Below are 13792 nucleotides of genomic sequence, written 5' to 3'. Positions count from 1 at the left end.
TCAACAGACAGGGTCTTGCTAACTCAGGGACCCCTTCAACATCCGGACCCTCAATGGTTGCACCTGACCGTCTGGAGGTTGAGCGGAGTCGTCTGAAGAGCAAAAAGTTTTCCAACAGAGTTATCGCCACCATCCAAGCCACCAGACGCCCCCCAACAACTCGCATTTTTAATGCCATATGATCCAGTTTCTGCAAATGGTGTACCGAGTCTCAAATTGATCCCATCTCTCCATTTGTGGCTGAAATCCTAGAGTTCTTGCAAGAGGGACTTGACAAGGAATTATCACCTAATACGTTGAAAACACAGGTGGCAGCCTTGGCATCAGTTCTCACTTGTGAAGGTCTACTATCTCTTTCCCATCACCCACACATACAGAGTTTCCTTTGAGGAGCCACAAATTTACGCCCACCAATGGTACACCATTATCCCACCTGGGACCTTAACAAGGTCCTCGTCACACTCACTAAGGGCCCTTTCGAACCCTTGAAATCGTTAAGTCTCCAATTTCTGACGTATAAAGTCGTTTTCCTTGTTGCGATCACTTCCGCTTGTCGTATTTCAGAACTTGCAGCTTTGTCTATCAGATAAGATCTTTGTGTCTTCCATTCTGACCAAGTGGTCCTGCGTCCTGATCCTGCGTTTATACCCAAAATTAACTCGGCCTTTCACAGGGCACAAGAGCTGATACTTCCTAATTTTTGTCCCAGACCATCCCAAGGGTTGGAACTACAATGGCATTGGCTTGATGTGAGGCAAGCATTACGAATATATATTAACCGCACAGCGACTTTCAGAAAAACGGAAGCCTTATTTGCATCATTTCAGCCCAACACTCAGGGATGCAAGGCCTCATCTTCCACAATAGGCCGTTGGCTACGGGCCGCTATAGCGAAAACATATGAGACTCAATCACTACAGGTGCCCAGGGGCATAACAGCTCATTCAACAAGGAGCGCCGCAACATTGGCAGCGTGTGCCACGCAGGCACCAGTAACCGAAATTTGTTGAGCCGCAACCTGGGCCTCTCCATCGCCCGTCATTAGGCATTATAAAATAGATGTGTTTGCATCCGCTGAGGCCTCCTTTGGCAGAAGAGTTCTGCAGCAGGTCCACGGGGATCAGGAGGGGAGTCCAAGCCAGACGGGGTCCCTCCCGTAGGACAGGACAGGCTTTGGTATGTCCCACTACTAGATGTTCTGAACAGCTCATGGGAGAAAGGTGTTGGTACTTACCTGACATGCCCGTTCTCTTTGAGCTGTGAAGAGCATCCAGCCCCACCCTTTTCTTTTTCCCATCTGGTGGGGTCCTGTTTCGGCCAACAAATTGTTAGGGCATTGAGGACGAGGGTGTTTATTTCTCTCATCTTCGCCAAAACTGGGGAAAGCTGGGGAGGAGTCCCGTGGAGGACGAGGAGCGTTCCACAAATTAAGCCCAGCCTAGACAAGCAGAGACTGGAGCACCTCCCACTACTGGATGCTCTTCACAGCTCAAAGAGAACGGGTGTGTCAGGTAAGTACCAACGCCCTTTTTATACCCTAGTAGCTTGCATTGTCAGTATTGATGGGAGTGGTCTTAGCGGTTCGTCGATTGGGCTGTTTTTACTCTTGGCTTGTTTGGCAGTTCCTTGATTGGGGGATTGTTTGCTTCTTGATTGATGGTCTAATTTTTTAATCTTGGTATTAATCTCTGCAATTAATCCACATTCATGGCAAGAGGTACTTCAGTTCCTACATGATTATCTCAGTCACCTCAGCCTCTTTCTCTTCCTGTTTCCTCTCCTGGTCAACTCCTCTGGTAGGAAGAAGAGTATACACATACAATACTCATTATGGGAATAAAGCTGATGCATCTGGAGCTGCTGGTTTCCACCCCAGACAGAACTGTTATGTCTGTATTGATCTGGTACTGTACCTCCCAATCTCAAGATTGTGAAGAATGAAAAAAAAAAGTGGATTTACCAAAGGCCCCAATTATGAAGTAATAGTTGAACCAGAGATTTCTGAGTTCACTGCTGTTCTCTTACTTTGTATTAATCTTACTGAAAGAATGAGATGCTTATTATTGTTTGGTCAAATGCTTTTACCCTTTCAATGTAATTAATGAGATTCCAAAAATCTGCTGATTACAGATTCCCTCACCATCTCCCATCACACAATAATCCATCCAAGACATCATGCAAGTCCATCCAGATAGTTGTATTGATTGCTTTCCTGTTGCATTTATTTTTCAGGTTTTTTTCCTTGCAACAAATTATTGCTAATTTTTCTCATGAATGGTTTCAGTTTTATTTTATGCACAACAGTTTTAAAATATGCCCATGACAAATGAGTTGTGGGATCCACTCAATAGGATTCTGCTGATAACCGCAAAGAGAATATAAATACTAGAGACTTCTCTTATAAAGATTTAAGATTGTCAGTTGTTATGAATTATTTCAGTAAATACAAGGGCTAAGTTGTAATGTAGATTGTTTCATTTGGAGAATGTACACCTTAAGAGACAGTTGGTTCAGTGCTAAAGGCACTAGCCCAGAAATCAGGAGACTTAAGTTCAACCCTACTGAGGTGCCAGCTAGGGAAAACTGGTCTAGCCACTCTCTCTCAGCCCTAAGAAAAAGAATGCAATGGCAACCTACTTCCAAAAATACCAAGAAAATTAATATACTTAGGATAATAAAGGCGTTTGTGGCATGGGGTCAGGCTATCTGAGTGGTCTCCTCTCCCAGGTTATTTCAACCCACACTACTTGATCTGGCAAAGAAGGCGTGCTGTGGGTATCATCAGCTAGGGATCTACATTTGGTAGGCCCTAGGAGATGTGCTTTTTCTTTCATGATGCCTGTCTGATAGAACATCCGCCCCATTGCCTGTATGGACTTGTCCAAGTAGTCACCAGGATCGTAGGAGAACCAGTTTCGTATAGTAGTTGAAGATACTGGACTGGAAAAAAGATCGTTGTGGACAGAATTATTAACATAGCTAATTCATGGTATGAATTTTTTGCTCCATTTTTTATGGTCAAAGCTAGTGTTTTGTTGTGTTTTTTTTAAAAAGCCCAGACACATGACAATTTTTTTTTCTGTATATAGCTTTCTTTAATCCTGCATGGGGAAAAAAATAATTAGATTATATTGTGATCTCTTGAGATTTTAAAAATTTGGATTAACTGACATTTCCCTCTTTCAAGTGAAATGTTGCTGTACAGGATAACTTGCAACTTGAAAAAAAAGCCTGATGACTTTTTATATGAAGCCGTTATATGAGGCCGTTCTCAAGAATGTTTGTCCTGTACTTTGAACCTTCTGGCCTTTGATGTCATCAGATGGAATAAATTACCCTTTAACTACTCTAATAACCACATCTCCTAAGTTTCCATAGCCCAAAAATTTAATTTGAACATTCTACACCCCAAAATCTGTAATAGGAGATACTTCAAAAATCATTAGTCGCATGAAGCAGCATGCTTTTAGAGAACGGGTTTTTAGGAAGATTTGGATACTGCCAGACTGACTGAAAATGTCACCTCCTTGGCAGTTTTGTCCCCCAGGAAAAGCTCAGCACTGATTTTCCCTTGGAGATTAGCAACCTTGAGAAGTCAAGTTAGCAAACATGCTGTGCATCTCTCATTTGCACTAATTCTGAAGTCATGATTGTTGTCTGTATACATTTGAATTATCTGGGCGCTTTCCCTTTTCCCTAAAGGCAGATTTAGAGTTGCCCGCAACTGCCCGTACCCATCACTGCATACTTATGCTACAAAATGGTTGAAGGGAAAGTGAAGGCTGCAGAGGGGCCAACACAAACACCTCCTGAACCCCAACTGTGTGTTGTGCGGAGATGTGCACCCTGCCCTGCATGCTGGTTGGTTCCTTCCTACTGGGAGGTTGGGGAAGGCAAAACATGGTCACACAAGAAACATTAAAATTTGCTGACCTATAAAAAGAACTATGCAACCATCCCCAATCAACAGACGCATGCATTCTGTGTGGTGCAGTGTGGCAGAAGTCTACTTCAGCCTTAAAGACAACACATGACATAAAAATTGCAAGCTTAATGCTCGTGTAAGTCAATAGGAATTTCATGAAAGCAATAACAGTGCTCCAGATCCATAGATGCAAAAGTACACAGTGTGCATGAGGATAAGGGTAAAAAAAAAAAAGCACATATTTCAATGTCAAACCACATTAACCAAGTAGCTTTGGACAGCCGGGCCTCTAACTACAGTTAGATACTTGGCCATAAACCAACTCAAGAATATTTTGTTTCAAAATGAAAGGATAAATGAAAAATAATAGGAACCTTTCCCCCCTTTTTCTAGATTCGTAGATTTTCATTCAGCTGCATCTACCTGTTCCCCATCACGTGCCTCTCTGCTTACAGGACGTCTCGGCCTTCGTAATGGCGTCACGCATAATTTTGCTGTGTCTTCAGTGGCAGGCCTTCCATTGAATGAGACGACATTGGCAGAAGTTCTGAAAGAAGCTGGTTACCTCACCGCTATGATAGGTAATTTAAACTACCCCAGAAAATAAACTTAAATTGGTTCTGTTTATAGCTGGATATATGCTGGTCTATGATCAAAATGAAGATTTGATTAATTACTGGAAAAGAGATAATACCAGTAAGCTATTTCAGTTGGAAATATGCACAGAAGGCCAGAATTTCCCCAGGTAATTAGGTAATATTTCCCATACTATTAAATATCTTTGCGGCGGAAGTCATCTTGGGAAATGCATGTTGTGTTGTTGTTTTTTTACATCATCTAGATCTAATTCTCAAAGAAGCACCAGCCCTTCGATTGCAAAGTGTATCCCAAGGTATTCTGGTTAGGCAGGGGCGTTCCCAAAGACTCACTGAGATAGCCAGGAAACCCAGCAGCATTGCTAAATTCTTTGCATACTGCATCTTCTCAGTGGATAGGACAATTCCTAGTAGATTATCTTCCAAACATAGTTTGCTATCACTGTCTCAGAAATCTTTGTATTTGGCAATACAAATATTTGCCTCTAAGGTTTCCTCCAGGATAAGGTTCCTCTCCCAATAAATGTAAGCTTTTTAAAGATTTGTTCTATTTTCTGCTTTCTCTTTGTTGCTGGTTTACCTTGCCCTTTTAATTATGGGTTAGCTTGCATATTTTTGTAAGCCATTTGACACTATTCACAACAGAAGATGAGGTACCTTTCTCATACTATATGCAAACTGGCCCTAAGACTCCACTTTATTGCATAAGCATTTGGGATCCTGGAAACTCACTGGATTCAGAACATTTGGGTGCTGAGAGAGAAAGATAGACTTTTCCTAGGTTGCAAATTGGTGGAGTATTTCAAGATGTAATGAAAATGAATCATTTGGTTTTATGCTGAGAAGGGGGTTGTTTTTCTCCTGTGTTTATGATAGGAAAGGATAATGGCTGGATATTTTCTGATTGGGATTCCTTAGCACAAAGTTCTTATGCAATTTTATTTATTTATCCTGCCTTTATTGCTTTTACAAGTATCTCAAAGTGGCAAACATATCCACACACCTTCCTCTTCGTATTTCCCCCGCAACAACAACCCTGTGACGTGGGTTGGGCTGAGAAAAAAGATGACTGGCCCAAAGTCACCCAAGCTAGCTTTCATGACTAAGGTGGGACTTGAACTCATAGTCACCTGCTTTGTAGTCTGTTGCCTTAACCATTAGACTAAAACTGGCTTTTTTATCACAAATTTTATCATAAAACGGAACTTGTTTTTTAATATTAGCTAGACCCAGTGATTCTGATGAGTCAGGATAACGTGGTTTGTGAATTTGGTCCTGTCCTCACTTTCTCAGCTAATTGCCCAGAGCTAAAGTAGCCAATATTTTTTTTTCATGGTCACTATTTTGCATTGACACATTTTTGGTACTGATACTTTTCTGTTCCACATCACTTTATAGGGAAATGGCACTTGGGACATCATGGCTCTTTCCACCCCAGCTTTCGTGGTAAGATTTCTATACTTATTTCCTCCTACTAAAATGTCAAAGTTGTTCTAGTTGAAATTGCAATTTCATAAAAGTGAATGCTTTGAGGTACATACCTTCCACATAGATATCTAGGATATTCTGGATAAGAAAGCAAGGTTGACATGAATGTAACTTTTTCTTAACCTGCTAGTTTTTGTATGGATAATATACTTGCTTTTATACAAGGAAGCATTTTAATCTTATAAGGCCCAGGACCACAACAAAGCAAATAGAGTATATACTATAGATATGTAGATGTATAATCCTGTAAACTCCAGATAAGTTCTTCATTTTCATCAGCATTGATATTTCATCTAAAATCCTTCTTTGACAGCAGATGTATTAACCGAATTCACATTATGCTACCTGTGATTTACCTAAAAATCATTTATGACATAAATCTTAGTTGGCTAGGTTCATACAGCAGGATTAGCCTTAAATCCAGTCTGCACTGGATAACCTTTTGGTAGGTTTGAGTCTATAGTGGTTTGAGTGACAATGCAAAAATAAACTGAGTCATCTTATACATGTGATTCTCCTTCTGCCCCCCCCCCCCCAATGGTTGTTTTTTCTTCCTTTTTAAAAATTGTATTAAAACTATTTGAGGACTTACAGTACAGTTTTCCTTCCTTAAATTAGCAAAAAAATTGCCATCAGTGGCAATTTAAGTCAGGATTCAAGTGGGGGCAGATATGTGTATTGGGCTCTGCTTGAAGCCTTAAGCTATAGATTGCTCAACTGTTGTCTGCAACAACGGTTGGCTGGCAACACACAATATACTAAGCCAAAATGAAATAGGTCACTTAATGCAATGTATTAAATGGTTTTATTTTTCTCAGTCTAATAGCTTTTTAAAAATTCTACATTTGTAAACTATTGTGAAGGGGGGGAGATAAAAGAGACAGGTAATCTGTATACTATTAAAATTCTCCTGCTGCTTGTCTGCTTGTTACCTTCATTTAGCCCAAATGGCAAACATTTTTGAATCAAGGTACCTCAAACTTGCTACGTTAAAGAATCAGTACAGAATCCATGACCCATTACTCCTGTGTGATTGAAATTTGAAAAAAAAAAAACTTCACACCAGTTGTATTCCCAAAGCTGTAGACATAGCAGTACTGCCGCAGTTAGCTGAGGTCACATGATTGTGATTTCCAACACTTTCTGCCAGCTTCCCAAAAGCAAAATCAATGGGGAAACCAGCAGGAAGTCAGAAGTTGCTCTCTTTCCCACTGCTTTTTTGCCTGCCTGTGGACTTTCTATTTCTCTGTTTAGGTAAAGAAATACCTCGGAAATATTGACCTAGTGGGTCATGGGTAGTTTAGTGTAAAATACATTTGTCCTGTACACATTCTGGTGAGAGATCAGTTCTCTCTCACCAGACTAAACCTCTGGTGCCAGTGACAACCCAGATTGGGTTCTGCAACATTATACTGGGTCATGCATATTTTCCTTCATTTGTCCAGTACAGTTGTAACAATCCAATAATGACCCAATGGCTCTTGGGTTGTCTACTGCAAATTAATAACAGAGCCATGGTGGCACAGTGGATAGAATGCAGAATTGCAAGCTAATTCTGCCAACTGCCAGCAGTTCAGTTGTCAGGTTTCCAAGTGATGGAATCACTGGCTCAAAGTTGACTCAGTCTTCCTTCCTTCCTAGATTGGTAAAATGAAGACCCAGATTGTTGGGGGCAATATGCTGACTCTATAAACTGCTTAGAGAGGGCTGTAAAGCACTATGAAGCAGTATATAAATCTATTGCTATTACAGTGTTCTTTCTGGCAGTAATAAACCTAATCCTGCTTAGGACTCTTAAATAACTAATAGAACCATGAGTTCACAGTCAGTGCTTAAATGTTGATGTGTGTTCTGCTGAGTCCTTGCAGTTGGGTTGCCACAGACATGTATTCAATTTCAGATAAGACTGATCCTGAGATAGCCAGACATTTCTTCATCTTGTATCTTTTTGTTTCTAGGTTTTGATTTTTATTTTGGGATACCATATAGCCCTGATATGGGCTGTACTGACACTCCAGGTTATAACCTCCCTCCCTGCCCGGCTTGTCCCAGATGCTCCACAACAGTCAGGTATGTTTATTTATTGTTTATGAATTTATATCCCAGCATAATCTAGTGATTTTTGGCAGCTCGCAGAGTATCATGAAAACATAAAAACATTCATAGTATGTTTTGGAATTTCAATTCAAGCACTAAGTCAGAAAATCAGAAAATCCAAGCACAATAAAAATCAAACCAAATTATAAATAAAAATGATAAAAAAGAATGGCACAGATGTAACATAATTGGAACATCTTTCAAAATATCTCAGTATTTAACATCTTCCTGAAAACTCTCAAGGTATGGACTGGCCTGATTTCCATGAAATAGTTCCATTGGTGCTACCTCTGAGAAGCAGGGCCTTCTAACTATGTTTTCCCTCATTCTGTGGAAATGTGGAACTACACAAAGTTCTCCCCTAAACCACCTAAAGACAGTCCTCATTTAGCAATCATAATTGGGACTAGTAACCCTGTTGTTAAGCAAAGCACTTTCTAAGTGGGAAATGTTTATTTATTTATCAAATTTATTGGCTGTTCACCATACCACAGGGTAACTCTGGGAAGCCAACAAGCTCATGTGATTGTGCTTTCCTTTCCCCATTCCCTTTCCCTTTAAATGCCCAACACGGTGTTGCAATAATTAGAAGAAGAGAATTAATATTTGTATTTTCATTCAACGGAGAGGAAAGCATCACAAGAGAGTAGCAGGCATATGATGGGTAATACAAATTGAAAGGAATGCAGTGATGCCAGCAAACATCTGATGCATTCCCCATTGCGAGTTTGCAATATTTTCTCCCTAATTTCTTTATCCTGCAAGTGGGAGAGGACAAAAAAAATGGTCAGGCACAGAATAAAAGAGACTGCTTGTTTTCTATTCTTATTTTTTTTCCTTCCCCCCTCACTCACCTGTTTATGCAACCTTTGTGTTCTGCAGAGGGGAACCAAACAAGTGAACCTTAGACAATCTCATCTGTGCTGACCCCTTTTTTCCTATCGTGTGCCTTTTTACTCTCTTATAATCCCCTTTTCTCCAATCTCTGCTCTGCAGAGAGAGAGAGAAAAAGAAAAAATGTGTAACAGGGATGCTGTGAAGGTTATAAATGATGGCGATGATTGTAAAGTTATTTTCAACACCACTGCAATTTTGAATAGCTCGGAATAGGGCAATTGGTAAGCAAGATCTACTTGTAGTAGGATGGGTTCATTTAGGTTGAACAGGTGGTCCTGCAACTTCCAAATCCCAAGCTATGTTAAAGCCTAATTATCCTTTCAGAGCAGTTTGTGATAGTTTGAAACTTTGTCATTTGTGTTCCACCCTATCTTTTTCAGTTTGGATAGAGGCTGATTACACTTGCTCTATCCCAGAGCAAATGTAACCTTGGCTCTGTTTTTTAGCTGATTTTGTTGACCAAAGACTATGGCACTACCAAAATAAATAATATTTTTAGAGCCCACTTTTGCATTAATCTCTCATTCCATACTCAAGATCTTACGATTTTTTTTCCAGTAAACATCAGAAAAACTGCTATCCTGAAATTGCACTTCCTCTTTTTGAAAACCTTACAATTGTCCAACAGCCTGTAAACTTAACTACCTTAGCTGCGAAGTTTACAGAAAAAGTTATTCATTTCATCCATTATGCCAGGTAAGAAAATCTCCATGAACATTGATCTTACTTCGGTAACATAGCAATGGGTTGGCATTGTATAAATTATCCTGCACTCTAACTTTATACATCTGTCCTTCTCTCTCATGAAGCTCCAAGGAAAAGATTGGAATTTTCCCCTTCCATTGCAAAATCCTCGCTAAACAATCCTAAATTGGGATCAGAATGTCCACTGCTAAATGAAGCAGTTGTTAGGCAAAGCTTCACACCACTGCTCCACTTAGCAATGGCAGTTCCATTAGTCCCAGTCCAACTGCTGCTGATCCAGGTGCTGGGTAGGGGGCAGGGTTCAGAAGCATGTGGCAAACACAGCAAGGGCAGAATCACATCGGTCAAAGAGAGTTTGCTGGACCCAGCTAAGAAGGAAGTAATTGAATAGGACGGGTTGCTGTGAGCAAGGGCAAGAGTGAAAGACGATGGCTCTCTGGATGGAGATGGAGACTGTTCAGGGTGGATGCAGAAGAGGTGGAAGTGGGACAAGAGCTTCCCAGAGGCCCATGTTGTGCAGCTTTCATTGGAAAGGGATGATAATCAAAATGTGCTGAGTAAATAACATTCGAAGCACATTGAGAAGGGGGAAATGTTAGAAGAAAGCCAGTTTTATTGTGGCTCCTGAGCCCATAGTCTTACTAGCTGCATTTTCCAGACAGCAGAAACAATCCAGACCTTTTAAATGATTACTGTAAAGAAGTAATGACAAAGATAAGCTCCAGCTCAACCAAAACAAAATGAACTGACAGGGATGGAAATCGTGTGTATAGTTATTTAGAGACTATTGATAAACGACAAAAGCAGCTTTTACAGTACTAAATATACTTGGTTGATTTGAAATCATGTCCTAAAAAGGACTTTATAAATAAAGAAATATTTTTATATAAATAGTTAAAAAAAATATATGCCAAAATATGTTCTGGTTTTTAGAACACTAAAAAAATATGTCATTCAGTACAAACAATCTATATTTATGAAGGGAAGGACCGAAAAGCCCAGGACTTCTAAGAAATGCCTGGAGCTTTACAGTCTTTGTGAATGGGTGCCTTCAGAACTGCAACATGTTTGTTCAACCTTACCTAAATCATGTGAGTCTTATTATAATATTTTGGATACATTGAATAGCTGGCTAACTTGAGAATCTTAGTTACATAGAAATTCTAAGCGATTCTGTTATTTAGCAAACTATTGACAAATAGTTTTGTTTGATTTACATTTGACTATTTTGATTGTTCAGATTCATTGAATTATATACTACAGCACTTTGATATGTTAATATTGCCTCTATCTGCAATAAATATGGATCAGTGGTGGGATTCAAAAATTTTTACTATGTGGGCATGGCTTGGGCATGGTTTGGTGGGCGTGGCGTGGCTTGGTGGGTGTGGCTTGTGGGAATGGCAGAGGAAGGATACTGCAAAATCCCCATTCCCTCCTCTCTCCACTAACCTGATTTCCAGCTCTGTTCTCCTGCGCAGGGCAACAAAAGAAGACCTAGCCAATCAGCTGGGACTCGGGAGGCAGAGAATAGACGGGGCGGGCCAATTAGAGGTGGGATTTGCCTTTTCTCTGAGCTAAATTTCCGCTACCAGTTCTCCAGAACTGGTCAGAACCTGCTGAAAACCACCTCTGATATAGATTCATAATATTGTAGACTTCCAAGTGCAGGAATCCATTTAATTATTGGTTGAAAACTTTTAGTTAAGGGAAATGTTTGGCTGCTCCTAATGTTTTCCTTAACACAAACTCCTTTATTCTTTACTCTAAAACAACAGAGAAAGGCCTAGATGTTCTGGGTTACAATCTTGACGAACGGTGTCATATTCATCCTCTGTAGTTTTTTTGCCTTAAGGAAAACAGTTCCATCAGTCTCTTTTCCTGAGACTTAATTTCTACTCTTCAGATTATTCCTCTTGTACCTATTCTAGTTTCTCTGGATATTGCAAGGTGTGATGCCCAGAACTAGATACAGTATTTGAGGTAGGACTGAACTTTGCAAATTATTGTGCAACTATTACTTGTGATTTACTTGGAAAGATGCATTTGCCTTGGCAACTACATTATATTACTGATTCATATTTAGATAGTAATATTCCAGATCCTTTTCATGTGTACTGATTTATTTTTCTTAATTGAATTTATTTATTTCAAGTAAGTTTCCACCTGCTGCTCCCAGTTCACTTCTTTAACCTGTCAAGATCCTTTTGATTATTGTACTATTTCCTCTTCCACCTTGATAACATTCCATGCACCTGATCATTCAGATCATTATTAAAAAATATTAAATTGTTGAGAACTGAATACTGTTGCGTCACATTTATTACCTTACTCTAGTAGTTCATGAGTTTTCTTGAGCAGTTTTAAAGCCAGCTATGCACCACTTACAGACATACCATCTGGCCCATATTTAATTAGCTTGTTAATCAGAATGTATTTTAGTATTCTAAAAAACAGGATTTTCCCTGATCCCACTAAGAAGGTTGGATAATAATAGCAGGTAGGGCTTAGAAAGAGAGAGCCCCATTCCTAAAAGTCTATTCCTAGAGTGAAACTCAGTGTTTTTGTTTTAATTTATTTCCTACTTAAATTAAGAACAGGGACAATTTTTTATAAGGCCTAGTTCTAAAGTCTGAGAATTTTTTGTTTTGTCAAAAATAGCATGAATAGAATAAGGCCTCTTCTGGTTCCAGATAGAGGAATACACCCTATATTTGACATCAGTGGGACTGGCATTGATAATTCCTACATACTAAAAAAACAACAACCAACCCATCCATACTGATGTATTTTGCTTGCCTTGTTAATATGCAAAATTCAACTTTTAGTCTTATCAGAGGTGGTACAGAAAGTTGGTGCAGAAGACTATTTTATTTTAACGTCAGTAGAACTGAAGTTCTAGTTGTTTGTTTAGCACAGAACTTTGATCTGATTCCAAAAAATGTGCTTCAGAGTATATAGAGATGCATCTGCAACTTTAAAGCAGCTACATTTTTCCTCAGGATTACTATCAGGAATTGCATACAGATGCTATATTTATTCTGAAGTCCTGCTTGGTTATTAGCAAACAACTGCACAGCACATTAAAAAAATCAGTTAACAGGACTCTGCTAGAATTGGATTATGTATCCAAGATATTTTCACATAACAACTTCAAAAACCTGGAAAGCTGCCAATGAACATTTGAAAGTTTCTGACTGATTTTACCATTATTTTAGTTTTGTATTTCAGCACAATTTGTACTCATAGAAGATCAAGGCACTGCACACTTTACTGGGGTTAATGAAAAAGCTTTCTTTTTTAATGAATCTCAGGGGTTATCTTTAATTGGGTATTAGGACTGGATCTAACCGGTTAATCTCTTATGCAAGCAGCTGAAACTAATCCAAGAGAAATTCATTTGGGTGGACAAGTTGATACCTTAAAACAGCTTTATACGCTTATATTTATATTTTCTTTTTTTTAAAATCCTTTTTGTTTTTAGCTTTGAGCAGACTGTGAGTTCTTGAGACCTATGTGGGAGGTTTCTTTTATTATTAGTTACTAACTTGGAATGCTCCTGGTATTAAAGAAGAGACAGTTGCCATGGATAAAAGAGAAAAGATTCCCAAATTGGAGTAATTGATAACACCTTCAACTTCATATGTTATTGAGTGTCCCCATAACCAATATCTTTCTCAGCTGCAATTACAAATGGCAACCAAATTCCTACTAAATAACAGTAAAACAAATCCTACTATAACACCTTCATTCTATTTAGAAGCATCAATGCTTTCTTTTTTATGTGATAATTAACTAAGGCAAATTTATTGCTGTCTCGTTCCAATATTTCTAGGAAGTTCTAAAGACTAAAGCTGAAATTATATACATTAAAAATTATTATTTTCCTCAGCTTCCTTGAAACTGAATTTCTCAGTATGGTTGTTGTATGTGAATCTAATATTTATAAAGGACTTCCTTTTTTTTACTCAAGTTGGTTGATTTTCTTCAGTAGAGTCCACTGAAGGAAAAAACTATTTGAGATGATAACAGACAATTTCTCATTTCCTTACGTCTTTCAAATCCTACAACAAAATCACAGTTG

General features: G+C 39.0%; 1 protein-coding gene across 12 annotated transcripts in view; it reads left to right on the top strand.

Moving 5' to 3' along the window:
• The window catches only part of ARSG (arylsulfatase G), a 102017-nt gene that overhangs the window by 49955 nt on the left and 38270 nt on the right, over nt 1–13792 (top strand). For 8 of the 12 annotated variants that reach the window (XM_087956069.1, XM_087956062.1, XM_087956063.1 and 5 more), the window contains 4 exons: nt 4319–4506; nt 5920–5967; nt 7968–8079; nt 9562–9699. In XM_087956069.1, the coding sequence (XP_087812195.1) occupies nt 4319–4506; nt 5920–5967; nt 7968–8079; nt 9562–9699 (486 nt within the window). Of the gene's footprint in view, nt 1–4318; nt 4507–5919; nt 5968–7967; nt 8080–9561; nt 9700–10641; nt 10800–13792 lie in introns of all 12 variants that reach the window. The other 4 variants (XM_087956065.1, XM_087956066.1, XM_087956072.1 and 1 more) reach the window with 2 other exon arrangements.

This window comes from Notechis scutatus, chromosome 2 (genome assembly GCF_049901735.1).
Source record: "Notechis scutatus isolate UNSWTSFEM ecotype Mainland chromosome 2, rNotScu1.2, whole genome shotgun sequence".
Classification (NCBI taxonomy): Eukaryota; Metazoa; Chordata; class Lepidosauria; order Squamata; family Elapidae; genus Notechis; species Notechis scutatus.
This window is presented reverse-complemented; position numbering and strand designations above follow the sequence as displayed.